The sequence below is a fragment of the Chlamydomonas reinhardtii genome, chromosome 2, assembly GCF_000002595.2.
Source record: "Chlamydomonas reinhardtii strain CC-503 cw92 mt+ chromosome 2, whole genome shotgun sequence".
NCBI lineage: Eukaryota > Viridiplantae > Chlorophyta > Chlorophyceae > Chlamydomonadales > Chlamydomonadaceae > Chlamydomonas > Chlamydomonas reinhardtii.
The window spans coordinates 7,610,666-7,630,049 of record NC_057005.1 but is presented as its reverse complement, the minus strand read 5'-3'; the positions used below and the strand labels follow the sequence as shown (position 1 = coordinate 7,630,049).

At 64.6% G+C, this 19,384-nt stretch overlaps 3 protein-coding genes across 3 annotated transcripts; all 3 read right to left on the bottom strand.

Annotated features, from left to right (window-relative positions):
• Nucleotides 1–2: 2 nt before the first annotated feature.
• Nucleotides 3–2,994, bottom strand: CHLRE_02g143450v5 (uncharacterized protein). Its single transcript, XM_001694930.2, has 7 exons — nt 2,791–2,994; nt 2,416–2,546; nt 1,899–1,970; nt 1,584–1,619; nt 1,248–1,336; nt 859–958; nt 3–590 (listed from the first exon to the last, which is right to left on the bottom strand). The coding sequence occupies exons 1-7, from the start codon at nt 2,927–2,929 to the stop codon at nt 510–512; spliced, it is 648 nt and encodes a 215-aa protein (XP_001694982.1). The 5' UTR covers nt 2,930–2,994; the 3' UTR covers nt 3–509.
• A 528-nt stretch (nt 2,995–3,522) lies between these two features.
• On the bottom strand, nt 3,523–15,174 carry CHLRE_02g143500v5 (uncharacterized protein). The gene is made up of 21 exons (XM_043060237.1): nt 14,825–15,174; nt 14,207–14,292; nt 13,802–13,844; nt 13,512–13,555; nt 13,163–13,286; nt 12,870–12,902; nt 12,489–12,707; nt 12,236–12,322; nt 11,959–12,095; nt 11,639–11,815; nt 11,320–11,429; nt 10,899–11,059; nt 9,370–10,704; nt 7,884–9,011; nt 7,622–7,694; nt 7,330–7,417; nt 6,958–7,117; nt 6,606–6,803; nt 6,170–6,492; nt 5,602–5,851; nt 3,523–5,348 (listed from the first exon to the last, which is right to left on the bottom strand). Exons 1-21 carry the CDS (start codon nt 14,936–14,938, stop codon nt 5,037–5,039), a joined length of 5,202 nt encoding a protein of 1,733 aa, XP_042927784.1. The 5' UTR covers nt 14,939–15,174; the 3' UTR covers nt 3,523–5,036.
• Nucleotides 15,175–16,955: 1,781 nt separating this feature from the next.
• Nucleotides 16,956–19,364, bottom strand: CHLRE_02g143550v5 (uncharacterized protein). The gene is made up of 3 exons (XM_001694932.2): nt 18,997–19,364; nt 18,373–18,870; nt 16,956–18,009 (listed from the first exon to the last, which is right to left on the bottom strand). The coding sequence occupies exons 1-3, from the start codon at nt 19,240–19,242 to the stop codon at nt 17,911–17,913; spliced, it is 843 nt and encodes a 280-aa protein (XP_001694984.1). The 5' UTR covers nt 19,243–19,364; the 3' UTR covers nt 16,956–17,910.
• Between the last annotated feature and the right edge of the window lie 20 nt (nt 19,365–19,384).

The window sequence follows — 19,384 nt, the reverse complement described above, 5'->3', positions numbered from 1 at the left end:
AGTAAGGCTGCGTGCAATCAGCAGTCGCCAGCAATATGCTGGCACGTTGTCACGTCATAAAGGTCAGGCATGGGGCAACTCCCAGCGAAGAACCCCACTTCCCGTTTCTCTCAGCGCTCTGTCGCTCTCTCTCGCGTCGCGCACCTCTTACCCCCTCTTCTTGTCTCTCAGTGATCGCCAAAAGTCCAACACGTGAATCACGCCCACGTGTTTCCTCCGCTCTCAGCAAACTCCGATGCATGTGCAGCACACATTATTTCCCCAGCCAAGGTGCGCTGGTGAGGCGGGCAATGGCCCGCTCCGCTCGTCTCTTGGTCAATTCACGCGGCTCTCACGCTCCCTCTCCCTCTCCGCACCGGCGATCTTGTGCGCTGCAAGCCAGCACGCGACCCCACGCAGCCGGGTTCGCAGCTAGCTAGTCAGGTGGCTCCTAGCCCCCACCAGTGCTAGTGCCAGTGATACGGTAGTTACCAGACCAGTGCCAGTGCTGGTATCCCCTCAGACATTGTTTAGATGCTGAAGCCCAGGTTCAGGCCCAGGGCCATGTGCACCAAGAACAGCGCCAGGATGCCCGAGCCCAAGTAGGCGTGCTGCGGGGTGGGCAGGCGGGGCGTGCAGGTGGGGTGGGCAGGCGGGGAATGAGAGGTGCAGGCAAGATGCGCACGGGGCAACGCACAAAGGCCGACGGCCTGTGCGTCCCGATCCGTTTGCTGTTGGGCGGCAGGCCGCCGCCGCCACCACCAAACAGCCCCCCGGGTGTGTGTATATATATATATATATGTGTGTGTGTGTGTGTGTGTGTGTGTGTGTGTGTGTGTGTGTGTGTGTGTGTGTGTGTGTGTGTGCCGATTCACCCACCGCGGTGCGCGCCTCGCCGGTGCCGCTGGCGAAGGCCACGGGCAGCAGCGACTGCACGGACAGCAGACCCAGGCCGGCCAGACCGGTGAGGGCGTGGGGGCTGCGGGCACGTGTGGAGGGAGGGCGCGGGGCAGGGCAGGAGATAAATGGTAAAGGAGGTGAAGCGACGAGGTTGGAATTGCAAACCAGCCCGTGCCATGGGCCTCACGCTACTTGTTTGCATCTGGCCAGCCACATTCCTAGCCCAAGCCGCGCACCAGCCATGCCCTTACAACAGTCAAACACCGTCCCCTCTCTCAAGCCGCCGCGCACATCTCCCACCGATGCCACGGCGGTGCCACCCCTTCCCAACACCCCACCCCGGCCCCCTCCCCCAAACCAGCACCCACCTCTCCAGGATGGGCTTGCCCTGCATGATCAGGCTCATCATGCCGCCCAGCGCGCCCGCGGCGAAGAAGAAGAACATGCCAGCAGCCAGCTGCTCGAGGGGGCGGGGGGTGGCAGGTGAGGGTGTGGTGGTTGTGGGTGGTGGGGCGGCAGTTAACGGGGTGGGTGGGGATGCGTGCCACTGGTCTACACACACAGGCAGGAGCGTGGCGGCACTGGTGCCGAAGTGACCCGCCCCTCCGTCCTGCATTGGCGGCTGCCCCTGGAGGGGAGGGATACATGCGCCCCCGGCCCCAGGTCGCCATCGCCTGCGGCGCCGCCACCAGCAGTTCGCTCACCTTGGGGTGCATGTCCTTGGCCTTGGCCACCACATCCTAAGGAAGGGGGCGGTGGAGTTGAAGCGGGTGGCAGGCATGTAAGTGGCGGGCAGGGGTGGCCCTGACAGGCCGCTGTGGAGCTGCCCGCACGCACGTGGGCTTGTCAGGCGTCAAGGCATTCTCCGCCACCCACAGCCGCCGCCCACAGCCACACACAAGCCCGTCGCGCACACACATGAAAGCGCCCACGGCCACGCCCACACACGTCCCTGTCCCGCATACTCGGCCTCGGCCCGTTCCCCACAACGGTACAGTAGCCCTCTCCCACACACGCACCCCTTCGGTGGAGGTGCGGATCTGCCAGCCCAGGTAGGCAGCCCCGTAGCCGCCCATGGCGAACAGCACCACCTGCAGCAGCAGCGGCAGCAGCGGCAGCAGCAGCAGCGGCAGCAGCAGCAGCGGCAGCAGCAGTAGCGGCAGCAGCAGCAGCGGCAGCAGCGGCAGCAGCAGCAGCGGCATCAGCAGCGGCAGCAGTAGCGGCAGCAGCAGCGGCAGTAGCAGTAGCAGCACGGTACTAGGAATTCAGCGGCAGCATTGGCGGGGAGGGCGACGGTGGGGCGGTGCCTCCAGTGTGGTCACCTCAACACGGCGCATCCCCAACGGCTTCGCCACACGGCCGCCTACCCTCCATCGCGCCTACGCACTGGACTGGACCCCCGCCCGGCACATGCTACGCCTCTTGTGTGGGGCACACATGTAAACAAACATAGGTCCGCTCCCGATGCGCCCTTTGGGTTCTGGAATGAACTGCCCCCTCCCTCCCGGCCCGCCCCCCCTGCCCCCTCTCCCTCACCGCCATGTTGCCGGGGTGGCCCCAGTGCACCAGCGCCTCAGGCAGCCCCAGCGTGGAGAAGTAGGCGGCCTGAGGGTCCAGGTAGCCGTGCAGCGCCTCCGACAGACCGCCGGCAGCGGCCACCGTGGCGACTGCAGGTGGGAGGCACAGCACACAGCGGGCGGGAGGCGGTGAGGCGGGTTTGGTCCGGACTCCACAGCCACAACCGAAATTAAGTATCATGGGTTACTGGGTCAGGTGTCGGTCTGCATCGAGTATGATTCTGACCCATGTACAGGTATGCGCGAGCAGGATGACAGGATTCCCGCTGCAGCGCTCCCGGTTGCACAATCGAAGATTCCATCATCGACCATCGACTCTGCGTGTACTACTTACTGGGCACGGCAGTGGACATCAGCTTAGTCTCCTTAACCTTCTGGGCGACAACGGCCTTAGATGGGCGGGCGACGCAAGCCACACGCAGAGCGCCGCGCGAAGCCACGCGGGCCGAAACGGTGGAGCGCTGGAGCTGCATGGTATATTCTGTTAAAGATAGCGAACTCGGAATGGTCAGTCAAATAAAATAATTGATTAGACAAGTCAGTCGGGTCAGCATTCAGGGGTGCGTGTGGACACCATTGATTCACGGTACATGCAGGTGCATGGGGCGATAGCCGCCACGACCGCACTCCCCCCTCTCCTCCTGAACAGTTGCATGCTGCTACAGCGCGTGCTTGCACGCTCAGATTGTCCCCTCCCCATGTGGACATACCCGCTCACACACTGCTGCCCGCCCTTCCTCTGCCGTGCAGGATGCGCAGGCGCAGCAGCAGCGCGCGGTCGCCGGCGGCGGGCGCCTGGCGCCTCCGGGCGCTCGGCAGGCCGGCGTACGCCGCCTGCTGCATGATGCCCGCCAGCACCACCTGCGCGTGCCCTTCGCCAGCACAGGTGGCTACCCGCCGGCGGCCCCCAGCCGATGATTATGAAGCCCACCCATGGCGAGTGGAATGGCGCACGGGTCGGGCACTCCCATACGATGCTGCTGCCGGCGCTCGCCCTTCCCCTGTGGTATCCGCTTGGCAACAGCGCAGAGAAGCGACACGCGGGGCAGGTGTCAAATCTGGCATTTCCCACACCCCGTATTATAGACACCTTTCTCGGTAATACCGTACGTCTCATCCTGGGGTTGGCACCCTGCACGTGCGAATCCCCTCCCTTCCCCAGGTCCCCCTCGAGGCCCCGACCCCCCTGGACGGTACCCCTTATAGACGATTGCGAGTCCATCTTGCCGAGTCGGCTGTCGTCACACGCCAGCAGCTCTTGCCGCACAGCTCACGACGAGGTCCACTCAGGTCCACTCGGTTTGCGCAACAGGAAAGTGCGCTGAAGCCCACACCACACCTCTGCCCGAGGGTGAATAATGTGTCCGAAGTTCCCGAAACAAATTCATTTCCGGACACTTAACCACGTGCCCGGCGTAAAGGGGCAGCTCATAGCTGCCACAAATCCGAACGTAAGAGGGGCCGGATTCTGCAGGCACCTTCAGGCAGCGCCCATCAGGTACTGTACTGATCATTGCAGCAGCCACACACACAGGCACACGAGCAGCCGCGCCCTTCATGCTGCCGCATAGCGCACACCACATGCTCCACCAGCCCGCGGGCCGCTTAGCAAACACCGGCCACAACCTCGCACCAAACACAATACCCAGACAAATGCATGTAAGCAGTCACAAAACGCATCCAAGGATGACAGGATCGCTTATAATGCATACGTCCAGAAGTACATACTCCCTCCCACCAAGCCCATCAATGCAACAAGACGGTTTCTCCCAGGTCCGCGTCATCATAACCTTCTTGATCAAATGCTGGCTTTTAGCTTCAAGACTTAATACACCCGCTACATCGGTGGAGGTCACCAACAACATTCCCAGATGTGCGCACCTTCACATGGCAAAAGGTAGGGCAAGAGGTTCACCAAAACATAGAGGAACAAGGTTTGCACGCAGCACTGCCGCTCGCAAGTAGGGAACCACCGTGTGGCCGTGTACGCACGCAAACACAGCATCAGACGTATACGGCACCAGCCGCTTCCAACAGACAACGACACGGCACCAGTGGACGAGAAATGGACCACAGCCATGGCTCCGCGTGAGCGAGCCAAACATCACACGGCATCTACCCAGAAAGCCGGTCACGTTTACTTGGGCATGCATCTGAACAGCCGTATTCACCGCCGCTCTCCACTCCACCTATCTCGCTGACCAACGACACCGTACGCAGTAGCAGCACACACGTGCGCTTCACACCGCAACATCACCTTTCCAGGGTAGTTGTTAGTCAATACGGTAGAACCAGCGCTCATATATTGTGTTCGTGCTCCGACGCGTTGATGCCTGCCCCAGTGATAAAACTCCTCTGCTGTGGGGCTGCGTACCGGTACCTACGGTATTGCTTGCCTTGCCCGCCTTGCAATGCATTATACTTATAACTGTCAGGCAATTCTCTCTGCTTCTCTTTGCTTGTGTCTTAGACGCTGGCGACACATGCTGTACGCGACCATGCATGTGCTAAATGCAGAGTTAAGTGCTGCTGTCTTAGCCAGTGCTGTTGAGCAGCCTTACCGTTCCTCACACCCGCACGTCAACTCTGCTGTCCAGCAGCGGCCAGGGGCTCTTGAAACCTCCAGAACTGGTAATTCCTCTGGAAGCACTGCATGAGCGGCTGCGTCCCGGGGAACGCGCCCGCGAGCGCGTGCACCAGCGGCAGCGCCACAAAGTCGTAGAACCCCACTTGGCTCTTGCTCACGCCCTGCTTGGCGCGGTCGAAGAGCGGGCTGATGGGGATTCCCAGCGCCCTCTCCTTGTCGCCCTGGCGGAAGAACTCCTCCTCCAGCCCCGACAGCCAGCGCTTGTGCACCTCGTGCGACTCGCCAAGATGGCCCAGGTCCGCGACCTGCGCAAGGCCGTAGGACGTAAGGTAAAAGCGCCAATGGCACAATGCCATTCACCGTGTGCCTGTCATACGGTGACGCATCTTACGCACAGAGCACAGACGCAGGCTCCGATAGATTTGCCGCACAAGCCTGCAACTTCACAAGCCAGCTGTTGCACCGACCACACACTCTCACACACACACACACACACACACACACACACACACACACACACACACACACACACTCTCATACACACACATACGGACATACCTTGATGGCAATCTGCAGGCTGAGCAGCCGCTCCGTCTCGTCAATGGGCCGCGGCGCCACCTCGCCTCGCGGCGACGCCGGATCCATGCCGCCGCCGCCGCCACCTCCAACTCCTCCCCCTGATGCTGCCGCCGCCGCCGCCGCCTCTTTGTTCCCGACGCCGTCGCCGATGGTGATGAGCACGTCCAGGGCGTGCGGCGAGCTGGCCATGTCGCTGCGGGGCCGCGGCTCCGGAGCCAGGGTGCCGCTCCTGTGGTGGTGGTGGTGGAAGCAGGCGTGAGGGCGTATATGAGTAAGTGCAATGCCCGACACCTTCAAACAGCGGAGACACCATTGGGGACTAGGGTTGGGGACGGGTGGCGGGCTGAGGCCCAAGGGCCGCAAAGGCGTGCAGATAGCTAGGGCAGCAGCGAGCAGTATGGGCTGATGCCTCCAGCGATGTGGCACGCCGGCCGCTGCTATTCCACACACGGACACAACCCATTCGTGCTCCGCATAGTTGCACCGCAGTCCCCATAGCCGTCCTTCTGCCCCAGCACGAGGCGATGCCGGCACTCCCCAAACTCACGCTGAGCGCTGTGACCCCAGCATGCGAGGGCTGCGCAGCGCCGTCGACTCCAGCGCGCCCACACCCTGCCGCGGCATGGCGCCAGACCCCACCGGCCGCAGCGGCGCGGCGCTGCTGCGAGGCAGCAGGTTGCCGCCGGACCCGTTGGCGGTGCCGCCGCCCGCGCCTGAGGCGGCGCCGCCGCCGGCAGCGGTGCCGCTGGCGACGTTGCCCGCGGCGGTGGCGGTGGCGGTGGCGTGCTGCAGCTGGCGGTGGGCTGTGTTGAACTGGGACAGCAGCGCGAAGTGCTGCTTCATGTCCGTGGCCAGGACCATGTCGATCACCTGCGCGTGGGTTGCCGGAGCCGGAGATCACGACGGGTCATGAACGGATGCCAGGGCGGCAGGCACGAATGTCGGGAAGGCACCTCGATGTTCCCGGGGAAGCACGCACGCACCTGCTTCCTGACCGCCACGCGAGCCTCGGGTGGCAGGTCGGCGAGCACGTCGAGCTCGGGGCGGCGCAGCGCGGCGAAGGCGGCGGCGACGTGGTGGTTCTCAAGCGGCGAGCGGTCGTTGTAGCGCACCGCCAGCGGGTGGCCGGTGGCGATGAGGAAGTCATTGGTCAGGCCGGGGTGGCGGTAGTCGTGTACGATCTGCACACACGGTGCATCGCGAAGGTTTCACTTTATGCGGGCGTTTGTGCACTCTTGGTTGGCCGAATTGGCTTCAAGGAAATGCTAGCCCCCATAACCACCCAACACACACAGGCCTGCCCGCCATTGCCCGCCCTACACAGGCCCCGCTCACCGCCGCCCAGTACGCCGCAAACAGCCCCAGCGGGTCCAGGTAGTGCACGTGCAGCTGCGCGCCGTGGATGATCACGTGCAGCGTCTGCAGCACGTCGGCGGCGTGCGTGGCGCTGTGGTAGGGGTTGTCCACATATCCCGCCTCGATGTACCTCAGAGCCCTGCAGGGTGTGAGCGTGCAGGGCGTGTGTACGGCGTCCGGGGCCACCTATGACGCAGAGGAGGCCCATGCCTACACAGCGCCCCACCGGCACGCTGCATCCCTGCCCAGCGCCTGCCCAGCACTGGGCGCGCGCCGCACTGGCTGCGCACCAGCGGCAGCGGCCCTCCACCACGTGCCTCCCACTGCGCCATCCCCTGCACTGCGCCTCACCTGGCCAACACGTGCGGCCGCAGGTCCAGCGCCGCCACCAGGCCGGCCCGGTGCATGAGGAAGTAGCCCAGCGCCGACAGCGGGAAGCCTGCAGAGGGCGCAGAGAGAGACGTGAGCTCGTTTCGGGGGGCATAATGCTAAATTGTACGAAGGGGAACAGACGCCATAACGGTTTTGCGTGTGCCGTGATTGCAATCATGGGGCGTTCGCCAAATATGGATGACCGCTGAGCCAACCAACTCAACGGCCAGGCGGCCACCTTAGGCTGCTGTCGGCAGCAAAGCCGCCGCACCTCCGGTGACGTCGCGCAGGTTGAAGGCGTTGAAGTGCCAGCAGCCCTCGGCCTTGGCCAGCTGCCGCTCCACCTGCGCGTGTCGGGGATGGATGAGGGCGACAAGACTGTCAATGGACATGTGATTGCAGGCCCTTTACCTGGCCCAAAGCAAAGCCAACGCCCCAGCCCCAGCCGCAGCCCCAGCCACATCCGCAGCCAAACTGACGCAGTAGACCTCAGGCCCCCACGCCCCCCTGGCGCCGCCCCATAGCCGGCTCACCTCTTCCACAACGGGTGGCGGCGGCGGCATGCTCAGCATCCTGCTCGCCACCGCCGCCCCCAGGCCGCTGGTGGCGCCCATGCTCCGCCGCCCGGCCGCGGCGAAGCCGCCTCCGCCTCCGCCAGCAGCCCCCGCCATGCCCGCGCCGGACACCCGCTCCCCGCCCGCGCCGATGACGGTCTGCAGGCCGGCCGGTGTGAGGCGGCTGCTGCGGCTCTTGTGCAACAGCAGCTGCGAGGGGCTCGGCGTCAGGCCGGCCGCAGCTGGCGGCGACAACGGCGAGGGGCCGGTTGCCTTGGCGCCGGTTGCGCCCACGCCCGCCGCCGGCAGCACCGCCGCCTCCGCCGCTGACACCAGGCTGCTGCGCCGCCGGCCCAGCGGGCCGATGGCAGACGCCACCCTCCGAGGCGGGCGGCGGCGGCTGTCGTCAACCAGCCGCGACAATGCTGTGATGGAGGACGACGATGGCTGCACGACCACCGCCGCCGGCTCAATCGCTGTCCCACTGCCGCCGCCGCCGGCTGCGCTTCCACTCGCCGCCTGTATCGCCGTCTCGTCTGCACTCTGCGGCGGCGCGCGCAGGGACCGCTCCTGCATGCCCTGTACCTGTGCCCCGATCCCCGCCGCCTCGCCCGGCGTCGTGCCGGAACTGGGCGGCATGTATGTGCCCGACCCGCGCCCCCACAGGCGACTGGCGTGCGGCGAGGGCGGCAGCAGCGCCACCACCGAGCTCCGCCGCGACCGCTGCCCCGCTGCGCCGTCGCCCGGCAGCGCCCCCGTGCTGAACACGAGGGAGGAGGAGGAGGTCACCTGCGGCCCGCCTGTGACCGTGAGCCCCGCCAGCCCTACAGCCGACGACGCCGCCACCGAGTGGCAGTAGCCGTCCGACTGCCGGTGGGAGCCAGTGCCGCTCGCGCGGGCGGAGGCAGGCGCCGGTGCAGTGGGTGCGGCGGTGAGGTACGGCGTCGCCGCGCCCGCGCCTGGCCCCGCCTCGGATTCGGAGTCAGCTTCCTGCAGGTCCGCCAGCAGCAGGGACGGAGGGCCGCCGCTGCCGCCGCCGCCACCGCCCCGTGCGGTCATCATCAGCAGCTCGTCACGGGGCAGGCGGGCCATGTCGGGGTTGGGGTCCTGCGGGGCGCCGTGGGGAGGCGCGCGCGCGCGTGTGTGTGTGTGTGTGTGTGTGTGTGTGTGTGTGTGTGTGTGTGTGTGTGTGTGTTTCAGAGAGCGACAAGGAAAGGAATCGACATTGCGCATGCGGCGGATGCGCGAGCAAGCAGAGGGCCGGTGGGGTTCATGCGTGTTGTCAGAGGGCACTACTGTACTGTGTGTGACGGTGCATGCTTGCATGGCGACGCTGGGGGAAGCCGCAGCAGGCTGCACCATTACTTGGGGCACGGCCCTCCCACAGAAGGCAGTCGATACGCCCTTGTGCACACGGAAACCCTGTGCCACCAACGACGCCAGAGGCAGCCCCTCCAGCACCCACCGGCACAGAGCCAAGGTTCAACGAGCGCCGCCCGAACTGCAACGGCGCCGGCGAGCGTGGCTGCTGCTGCAGCGACCGCTCCGTCGGCTCTTCAAACACCAGGGAGGCCGCCGCCGACTGCGTGCCGCTGCGAGCGCCCGGATGCCCCGCGGCCTGCGCTGGACTACTGGCGCTGTTGCCCCCGCCGCGGCCGGTGCCTTGAGCCGCCAGGTGGTGGCGGTGCGCTGACGAGTCGGCGGCACTGCTGGTGACGTGCGACGCAGCGGCTGTGGCAGTGTGGTCCCCGGTGGCGGGGGCGCCGCCGGCCGCCGTGAGCGTGTGTGGGCGCGAGGGACTGATGTTGCTGCCGTGCGCCACCGCCGTCGAGGTCCGCTCCCGGAAGTACGACACCGCACGTACCAGCAGCGATTGCGACTGAGGGCTGGTCGGCATCGCTGCGGCGGCGCCGCCACTCGCCGCCACCATTGTCACCGTCAGCGCCGGCGGCGGCTGTAAGCAGCCGGTCCCGTTGGAGCTGCGTGTGGGCCGGCCGCCACCGTCCCCGGCAGTGTCCCGCTCGTCCCGGAGCGCCGCCGCCGCCGTCGCTGCCGTGGTGCCGGTGTGCTCGGGCGTGGCGTCGCCGCTGCCGGCCGCCGCGTCGTGCGCCGCCGACTGCAGCGGCGAGTACATGCCGCCGGCGCTGCTGGTGTGGTGCGGGTGCAGGCCGGCGGCCGGCTCCGGGGCCCAGGCGGCCGGCTGCGGCGTGAGTATGAGCGCGAGCACGGCGGACAGCGACTCGCCCGAACCCCCGCCGCCGCCGCCTCTGCCGCTGCCGGGCACTGGCCTGGTCACGGCGCCGGGCGGTGTGCCGCCGCTGCCGCCGCGGCCTGCGCGTTGCGACGAGGGCGTGTCGCCGTTGGCGGGCTGTGCACCCTGCAGCGGCAGCCGGTGCCGCGCCTTGCCACCGCGCAGCGACATGAACCGCAGTTTGGACCGACCGCCGCCGCCGCCACCACCACCACCACCACCACCACCACCACCACCACCACCACCACCACCACCGCCAGTCGCTGCCGCCGCCGTCGTCGTGGAAGCTCCGGCCACCGCGGCGGCCCCGGTGCTGAATGGCGACAAGGCGGCACCGCCTCCTCCCCCTCCTCCTCCCGCCAGGGTGTGCCCGCCGCCGCCGTCCGCCTCGCCGCCGCCTAGCGACAGCAGTAGCACGCCGCCAGCCACCAGCTGGTCGCCCACGTCATCATCGTTATCATCCTCGTCTGCCGAGTCAAAGGAGTCGTCGTCGTAGGGCGAGTCGTCGGCTCGGCCCATGAGGTGCATCAGGTTGCGAGCCACGTCGCGCTGGGATGGCAAGGAAGGTAAGGGTGGCAGGGGGGAAGCCGTGGGGCGTGAGAGAAGGGCAGAGAGGGGTGTACGGGTGTGGCGCAGGACGCGATAGCTGCTGGCTAGGCGAGATCGGATTGTCGTCGCATCGGCCTAGGCCCTGAGATTGACTACCACTAGGAATCACGGTACTGTCCCTCTCCGAGGCTCACGTCCAGGTTTGCGTTGCGGATGTGCTGCCCCAGCGCGATGGGCTCGTAGATCTCAGTGCGGCGGATGATGGCCTGGCGGCAGTACACCACATCGCGCAGGCTGGGCATCTGGTTCTCAAGCAGCTGACCCAGCAGGCCCAGAAGCATGTCCGCCGTAGTCTCTGCAGGGGTAGGAGGGGGAGGGGGACCGGTCACGATTGGCGCGTTCTACTAGCAACGCGCGCCAGCTCGACCGGCGTAAACACGATGACGTCAGTGCTATCCCCAGCTTGAAATTAGTAGCGCTTTCCACTTCATCACCCGAAAAGCCCAAGTCACCCAGCCAGCGCGCTGAATCATATCGGCGGCAGAACACCACATCTCAACACACGGCGCGCATGCTCCCTGGCTCCTTGGCACATGGCGCCATGTGCTTGCCCACCCGCGTTGAGGATGCGGTCGCTGACGCAGCGCAGGCTGGTGTCGGAGCTGTGCAGGTGCCGCAGCATCTGCTTGGGCAGCAGCGCCTCCAGCAGCATCTGGTGCCGCCGACTGTGCGGGTAGGGGGGGTGGTGCGGTGACATTGACTTGTGTGCAGTTGTGTGGTATGTGACGACATGGTGCAGGCGGACGCGAACGACGGCGCTTGGTCCGAGCATGCCTACAAGCTCACGGGGATTGCGCGAGGCTGCCCGGCGCAGGCCGTGCAGCGCACATGCTGCCGGCACCAGGGTCAGACGGCAGCTGCCGCCACCACTCACCGGGAGTACAGCGCCGCGAACAGCAGCGCCGCCACCAACACCGCCACCAACACCACCCCCGCCAAGAGGCCGGCGAAGGAGGCGTTGGTCCAGCCGTCCTCGGGCGCCACCCGCACCACCCACTGGTTGTTGGGCAGGCTGATGATGGCCTCGACCGGGTCCACAGGGGGCCGATCGCTGAGAGGTGGGAGGTGGGGTGAGCAGCGACACTGACTCATCGCCTTCCTAGTTGCAATGCAACACATTCAGTTTGGCAGCTTTGCAGGGCGCTCAAAGAAGCAAAGCAGCTGCCTGAGCAAAAGCCACCCCTAGCGGCTCACCTGGCCGCCACCACGCGTAGATCTGCCGCCGCGATGCCCATCGCGCGTATCTCATAGCGGTAGCCCATGGATTGCAGCATTCGCGGTTTGGAGTCGGGCATGGCGCTGATGGCCTCAAGATCAATCAGTCCGGCGGACTGGGGGCAGGCCGGGGGTGGTGGGGACCAAGTGAGGGGGCAGTAAGGACAATGCCGAGTAAGCTGACCACAAAGCTGGGCTGGTGTCATTGCAGCACACATACCAGACCCGACCAGACACGCCCTGATCTCGCACTCACAAAGCCCCAGAAGGCCGTCCGGGTGGTGGCGTTGTAGGCGCAGGGGGCGCCGCAGTAGGGGTCCAGCGGGTCGGGCAGACCAAACGTCTGCACGCGAGCAAACACCCCACCAAGCATACCGTAAGGCAAAGAGCAGGTCAGGAGTTGAAGAAGCGTGTCATGAAATTAGCATGAGCCGGATACTGCAGTACGCAAGACGTCCGACTGGCTCTCGCAACCCGCTTCCGTGAACTGAGCAGCATCCTAGGCTCACCTCATTTGCGTCGACGCCTGGCACGAACACCGGCACTCGCACGATGACTCCGTACCCGCCCTCGTAGAACTTGAGTGGCCCCACCAGAGTCATGGACCGCTCGCGCACAGTCGCCACCGCGCCGTCCCGGTCGCCAGGCGCACCGAACAAGTTGAAGCCCGCGGCGCCGGCGTTGTTGCCGGTGAGCGGGTAGATGTCGCGGACAACGCCGTTGGGAACCTGCGCGGGAGCCATGCAGCAGGCGACGCAACCACTCGAATGGCCTGTTATGCCGAAGACTGACATGTGACAAGAAGGTAATGCGGCTGCCAGGATTTCATCGCAGCAAGGCACCCCTATATCTAGTTCTATGGCACATGCAGAGGCAGATGTCGCACTCACGTATTCGAGCATCTTGGTGGTGTTGACCGCGGTCTGCAAGGGCCAGCCGGGCAGCGTCAGTTGCGGCCAGCAGCGCTATTGGGTGTGCCCGCGAGGGCGCCGCGCGCACACACACACACACACACACACACACACACACACACGCACACACACATATACACACATATACATATACATACACATATACACACACAGGCTGCTCAGCGCGCATCACTCCCAGCCCAGTCCAGCCCTGTCCCTGAATTGCCGCCACAGGCCCAACCCACCGCCATGACCAACTCCAGCGCACCCACCTGCGACATGAGCGCCGGCGCCAGCCCCCCAAACAGCTCCTGCACCGCCGCGTACTGGCCGCGCGCGTGCACCACCATGGCGCCCATGAGCACCACACTGCTGCTGGCGCTGCTCAGCTGCTGCCTGTGGGCGTTTGCGGTGGTGGGTGGAGAGGAGAAGCGGCAGAGCATGTGTGAGACCGTCCGGCATGCCGGTAAGGCGTCGACCACTCCTCCTGGCCCAGCCAACCACAGGCGGGAGCGGAGCGTGTCCTGCCACGGCCCCCGTCAACAACACACCCACAGCCCAGCCGCAGGCTGCAGCAGCCGCAGCCGCAGCCCCATCCCGCGCACGCACGCACGTACGCACCTGTACCACACGGCCGTGTCGATGGCCAGCGCGCTCGCCCGGTTCTGTGCGTGTGTGCCCGCGCATGAACACGCACGCGGCAGTCAGGGCAGTCAGTCATCAGGGCATGAGCGCCGGGTGTGTGGGGCTCATCCCTGCCGTGGGCGCACACCCGCACGTGTGTGCTGCCTGCCAAACATGTTCTGGGCGAGCAGGACCGCACATCCTGACATCCAGAAGTGCACCGACCCCCCCGTGCACAGCTTGCGCCCCCTGGCCGTCCCTCACGCCGCCCGGCGCCGCCGACCCACCTTGGCGCTGTCGCTGTCGGTCTGGGCCACTCGCATGACGCCCCTGCGCACACACGCACACGCACACGCGGCCGTAACTCTGCATCGCATACACAGTTCTACGCGTAATGTGCCTTGTGCTCTTTAACACACACACACACACACACACACACACACACACACACACACACACACACACACACACACACACACACACACACGCTCAGGCATGTAGGCGCAGCGGACCGGCGGGCGTGGATGCAGCCGTGTGGGTGCCTCATATCGTCCTGCCTCAAATCATGCCTGGGGCCTGGGACCTGGGGAGCACGCCACCAGCACCCGCCCGCACACGTGCCCGGCCCCCGCAGCACCCTCGCTCGGGTGCACATACCACCCGGCAGCAGCCGCGCACAGCCGCGCACGCACCATATCCCCACGCCGAGGATGAGCCCAAGCACGAGCAACGGAATGGTGATGATGGATGGCCGGTCCTTCACCACCCTCAGCACACCCTGCGTGGCGGCGGTGAGCAGGGGGCCGGCGGTGGGCAGCGCAAGAGCTTGAGCGTTTACATGGCACTGTGGGGGCACCCCTGCCCCCGTGCCCTGCCTCCGGATCGAGCCTTGTGTGGTTGGCATGCATTGTATGCACACGGGGCTTGTTTGCTGGCGGTGATGCCAACCAGTGCGGCTGCACCAACTCCTTCGTTCGCGGTCCAAGGAATGACACGTAGGTTTGGGTTCGGCCGTAACTAGTGTCGGCCCCTGACGTCGAGCCGGGGGCCGGCCTCTGACGTCAAGCCAGGGGCCGGCCGGGCAGGGCGTGGGCCCCGGGGCGCCCCCGGCAGCAGTATGGGTAACCTATACTCATGCTCCTCCCCCACCCGCCATCACCACCACGACCACGGCCACACAGCCTTACTCTGACTCCGGCCGAGCAAGCGGGCAGGTGGCATCGGCAACCCCCGACTTCGGAACCCGAAGCGTGCCGCCCCCCGCGGCCGCAACCAGGGCGTACCTCCTGGCCCAGCCAAGTGTTACTTACCGTAAGCTCTGCTTGGAACTGCCTCAAGCGGCCCCGTAGGGAGGCCGTAACGGCCCCTGTCGCGGCTGTTGTTGTTGCCAACGCCTTCTGCAGGCTGCTTGGACTTTCGTCCATTCTTTATCAACTTATGGTTCCATCTCTGATTAAATCGGGTCCAGAGAGGCCGAGTCAAAGTGAGAGTGAGAGGCCGGAAGGGTACAGGTATTCAAGCCACGTGCATTCTATTGGTTGCAACAAGTGTTTAGATTCAAAGCTATTTCCAGAATCCTGACCTCAGTCGGCTGCGCTAACGAAAGCATACCGGCGAGTTGACTACATACAAGTCGCGTATTGGTTGTTGAACTGACGAGATTTCTAGGAATGCTTGTGATTGAAGGTTACAGGAACCCGGTTCGTGATTTTGCAGGGATCTCCGGGCGCCCCGTTGGACGCCCCTTGGTGGCACACAAGCTGGGAAGGGGGGGGAGGGGATGGTGGCGTTGGGTTAACAAGCGAGTACAGCATAGCCATGGGTAAAGTTGAAGCAGGAATGAAGTCGTGCCCCCCCCCCCCCACCTAGGCCCCGCTCCTTACGTCTTTACCCCCGCGACACACCGTCAACTGGACCGCGGAGGCACCGCCTGCCGTATGTCCCTGTGGAAGCCGTGCGCCGTATAGCTTCGACTCGTTGTGCGCGGAGTTGCTAGCCTCTCGTTTTTGTTTGTGTAAAGGGGGGGTAAATGGGAGGGTTTACCACACCGGGGTCGGTGGAAGTGTGATGGGACAGTGTCAAGGCAGGTTGGTAAAGTCGGGGTCGGTGGAACCCAGTTGGGCCTCTGCAGCATTCGGTGGCGTCCTGAGGGAGGCGTGATGGCCCTGACAGGGGGGGGGGGGGTAGGAACAAACTTTTTTGACCCCATGCCACAAAACCGGACCCCCCGACCGACCGACCGACCGACCCCCCCTGCCGTACGACCCCCCAAAACCCCCTCAGAACCCCTTAGCTTTTTGTCAGGTTGGTGCCAATTGACTGCTCTCGGTGAGCTCTATCGCTATGTTTGATGATCCGCCTTGGGAACACACTTTGACCGACCGACATGTGGACGTGTGGACATGTGGCCCGGCTGCCGACAAGTATCCTGATAGACTGGCCTGCTATGCAACGGCTTACTTCAATGTTACTTGATGATACAAAATGTGCTGACACGTTCATCCATGCAAAGCCCGGCCGGCACCGGCCTGTCCCTGACCAGTTCCCCAGGCATCTCCCGAAATGCCGACATGCCGCTCCCCAAACTGCCCCAAACTATGCACGTGTGCTGAGTCTGGGGTATACCTGCGCACGCATCGTTGAGCTGCACCCATTGCGCCGCGTGCTGCAGGACAGAAGCGCAAGGAACAAAACTTGGCACGAACCTGTGCAAAACCTCTTGGGACCCCCGACCGACCGACCGACCGGCCACTTTGAGGGGTCATAACTTTGCACCCAGAAACCCATTTTCGATTTTGAAAGCGGAATCGTGATTTTCTCGTTGAGCTCTATCCATTTGAGGCATGGGGTCTGTTTCGGAAGATTCTACCCCCCCCTGGCCCTGATGCACCTGTGCACTTGCGCACACAGACCTCTGCATTACCTGCACTCTGCACCGGGGTGCCGCGGCGCTGTAGGAGATGCACGGACAGGGCCATGCATACGTGTGCTCCAACGATGGCACAGAGCTGCGCGCCCGCATGACGCGGCATGCACGGTGGGGGCGTGGGCGCTGCTGCTCGGGCACACGTGCTGACATGCAATGCCAACCCACCAGCGCTGCGCGATCGGCCTGGCCTCCTTGGGGGTGTACGTAAGCGTGTTGCTACGCCTTGCACATGACAATGCGGCCCGTCCCAACCCAAGCTGCAAGTGCCAGACTTCCGCATGAGCCGCAGGCTCTTGAGACGCATTTTACGTGTGTGGGCTTGATATTACGTGTGGGTTTGATATAATTGTATACCAAGGGGTGACTGTTTCCCATTGTCCCTCGAAGGGCTCCGATGGGACCCGTCCCCCGTCCCCCGTCCCCCGTCCCCCGTTGGGCGGGTGCAGGTGCAGGTTTGGACGGGTGCAGGTTTGAGCGGGTGCAGGTTCGGGCCGTCGGGCGGGTGCAGTTGGGCGGTATACGTTTTACATAGTTTTGGGAGCGCCGCACGCTGGGACTCCTCCCTCCACAAAGCAAAGGTGCCACTTGGCTCAGGCCGACTGCAGCCTAGATGCTTGTCTTGTCCTCCTGGCCTCTCTATGTCTGGGCCTCCTCCCTCAAACTCAACTCTCTCTGGCTCACGTTGTATTCTTCATGCAGTCCGTGCTCATGCAACGGCGTACCAGACTAGGCAAAGAGCCCTGTCATTGATTCCTGCAACACCTGCCTCAATCATCGACCCCCACTTCACAACCACCACTCCCTCCACTCCACCGGTCTGCCCTTCTGTAAGTTCGTGTTGCCACTGTTTGCTATCCAGAAAGTTCACACATTGGGCATCGAATTGGAACCAATCCAACAAAAACGACGAAATACGCTCAATAAACAAGCTTTACGTACACCACATGGCAAAAAAGCAAAACACCAAACACCACCTGCTGACAGGACAGCCTACACGGGAGCCCCTCCCTTGGACACGCGGATTCAGACTACCGTGCCTCAGCTCTACTGGGCCACCAGCAGGCGGGCGGCGGTCGCACCACTAGGCAACTCAAATTTCGGATGCCACAGCGGTCTTTCCCGCCTCGATGTCATCATCATCGCGTGCCGTTGCTGTGCTCCCTGGTACCTTTGTGCGTCCGTGCCGCCAGCGCACTGCCAGCATGGCTGGTGGCCTGCTTTAGGCATAAGCTCACGCGACCCTCAGCTCCCCTACCCTGCCCTCTCACGCATAAATTCAGCACCTCGGGATATTGTCGCAACCGCGGTTACCGGCTGCCGGCTGCTGCTCCCGCCGCTCCTGCACCCTCCTCCGCTTGCCCCTGCCGTGCTACTATCGGCCGCCGCACGTCTGTCGCAACCGCTTCTCTCAGCTCCAGCCGCCTTTAGCCTGCCACCACACACGTTGCAGGAGGCGTGTAGCTCCGCTTAGCAGCTCCAGTTGCTCCAGTTGGACAGCAGCTTGGTGACCACGCCACACTGCCGCTCGCTCAGCATCTCGCTCACCATCAGGCCCAGGAAGCCAACCTGCAGGAGCAGGGGAGTAGCAAAACAGTGAGCCGGCCGGCATTACGTCCCTGTCAGCCACAGTGCCTCATGAGCCTCATGCCGGACAGTCAGTGGTGCGCAGGTGCTCTGAACTGTAACCCTGCCTAGAACGCGACCTAGGGAACGAGGCAAACTCTCGCATCACAGCTCGCCTGAACTGTGCGCATCCCGACCCGTGGCCATCTGCGCCATCCCCGCATGCTCTTCATGCGTAGACCACACCCTGCGTGCGCCCTGCCCCAGCGCCCCAGCCAGCAGGCTTCATCCACACGCCCACAACACCTCTCCTTCCCTTTCCGCCCTGTCCTCTCCCTTCCTTCTCCTCCTCCTATGCGCACCCACCATGGCCACGCGGCCGTTGAGCCGCTCCGCGTTGTAGTTCCACACGTTGGGCAGGTCGCCGGCGGTGGAGGGCGGGTTGTGCTCGTCGGGGAACACGTTCTGCACCGGCACGCGGCCCAGGATGGCGGGCGCCACCGAGGCCGCCAGCACCAGCGCGCCCACCAGCATGGCGTTGTAGGCGCCGTCGGTGGTGAACAGCTGGCGGACCACGATCTCGTCGCGCGTCACCTCGCCGAACAGGCCCAGGAACACACCCAGCATGGCCGCGCGGCCGTTGATGAGCTCCGCGGCCGCGCTGTCGGCGCGCAGCACGTTGCTGAGCGCCTCAAAGGACAGGCCGATGACGGCGGTGGGCACGGGCTGCTGGATGTCCACGCGCACCTTGTTGTCGGGGCCGAACACGGCGGGGAAGCGCACACCCTTGGCGTAGTCGATGACGACCAGCTCATCCGCGGCAGGCTCGTAGCTGATAGTCAGGTTGTAGTTCTCCACGGTTTTCTGCAGCGGTAGAATTATGTGCGAGGATTTAGGGGCCATAGTGGTTGGGTCGCGTTTGGAGGTGCTGCGCTCGCGAAGAAACCCTTTGCCCTCCTGGATGCCTCGGCGACGAAGGGAACCACCCACCTGCAGCGGAATGCCCGTCAGCTCCAGTAGCGTCGCCTTGGTGAGGTTCACCATTTGCCACGTGCGGGCATCGACGTAGTCCGCGGGCGCTGCGCTCAGCGCCTGCGCAGGCGCCTGGCTAACCAGGGTCGCGGTGCCATTGCCACTCGCGTTCGGCGCCACCAGCACCGCGCGCACCGGGCGCACGCTGCGGGACGTAGCCGCGCGAAGTGGCGCGGAAGACTTAAGCGCAAACTTAGCGAGCATTTTGGGGCAACGAAGTGGGGTTCAGATGGGCCTTCAGGATAGTATGCTCTCGCGGCGATTCGCTGTGTGACGCGCCAATGGTAAGCGCTAGAGCAAGTGGGTCTGGGTGTTTTGCGCTGCGAACCTGGGGCCAAACGAACTT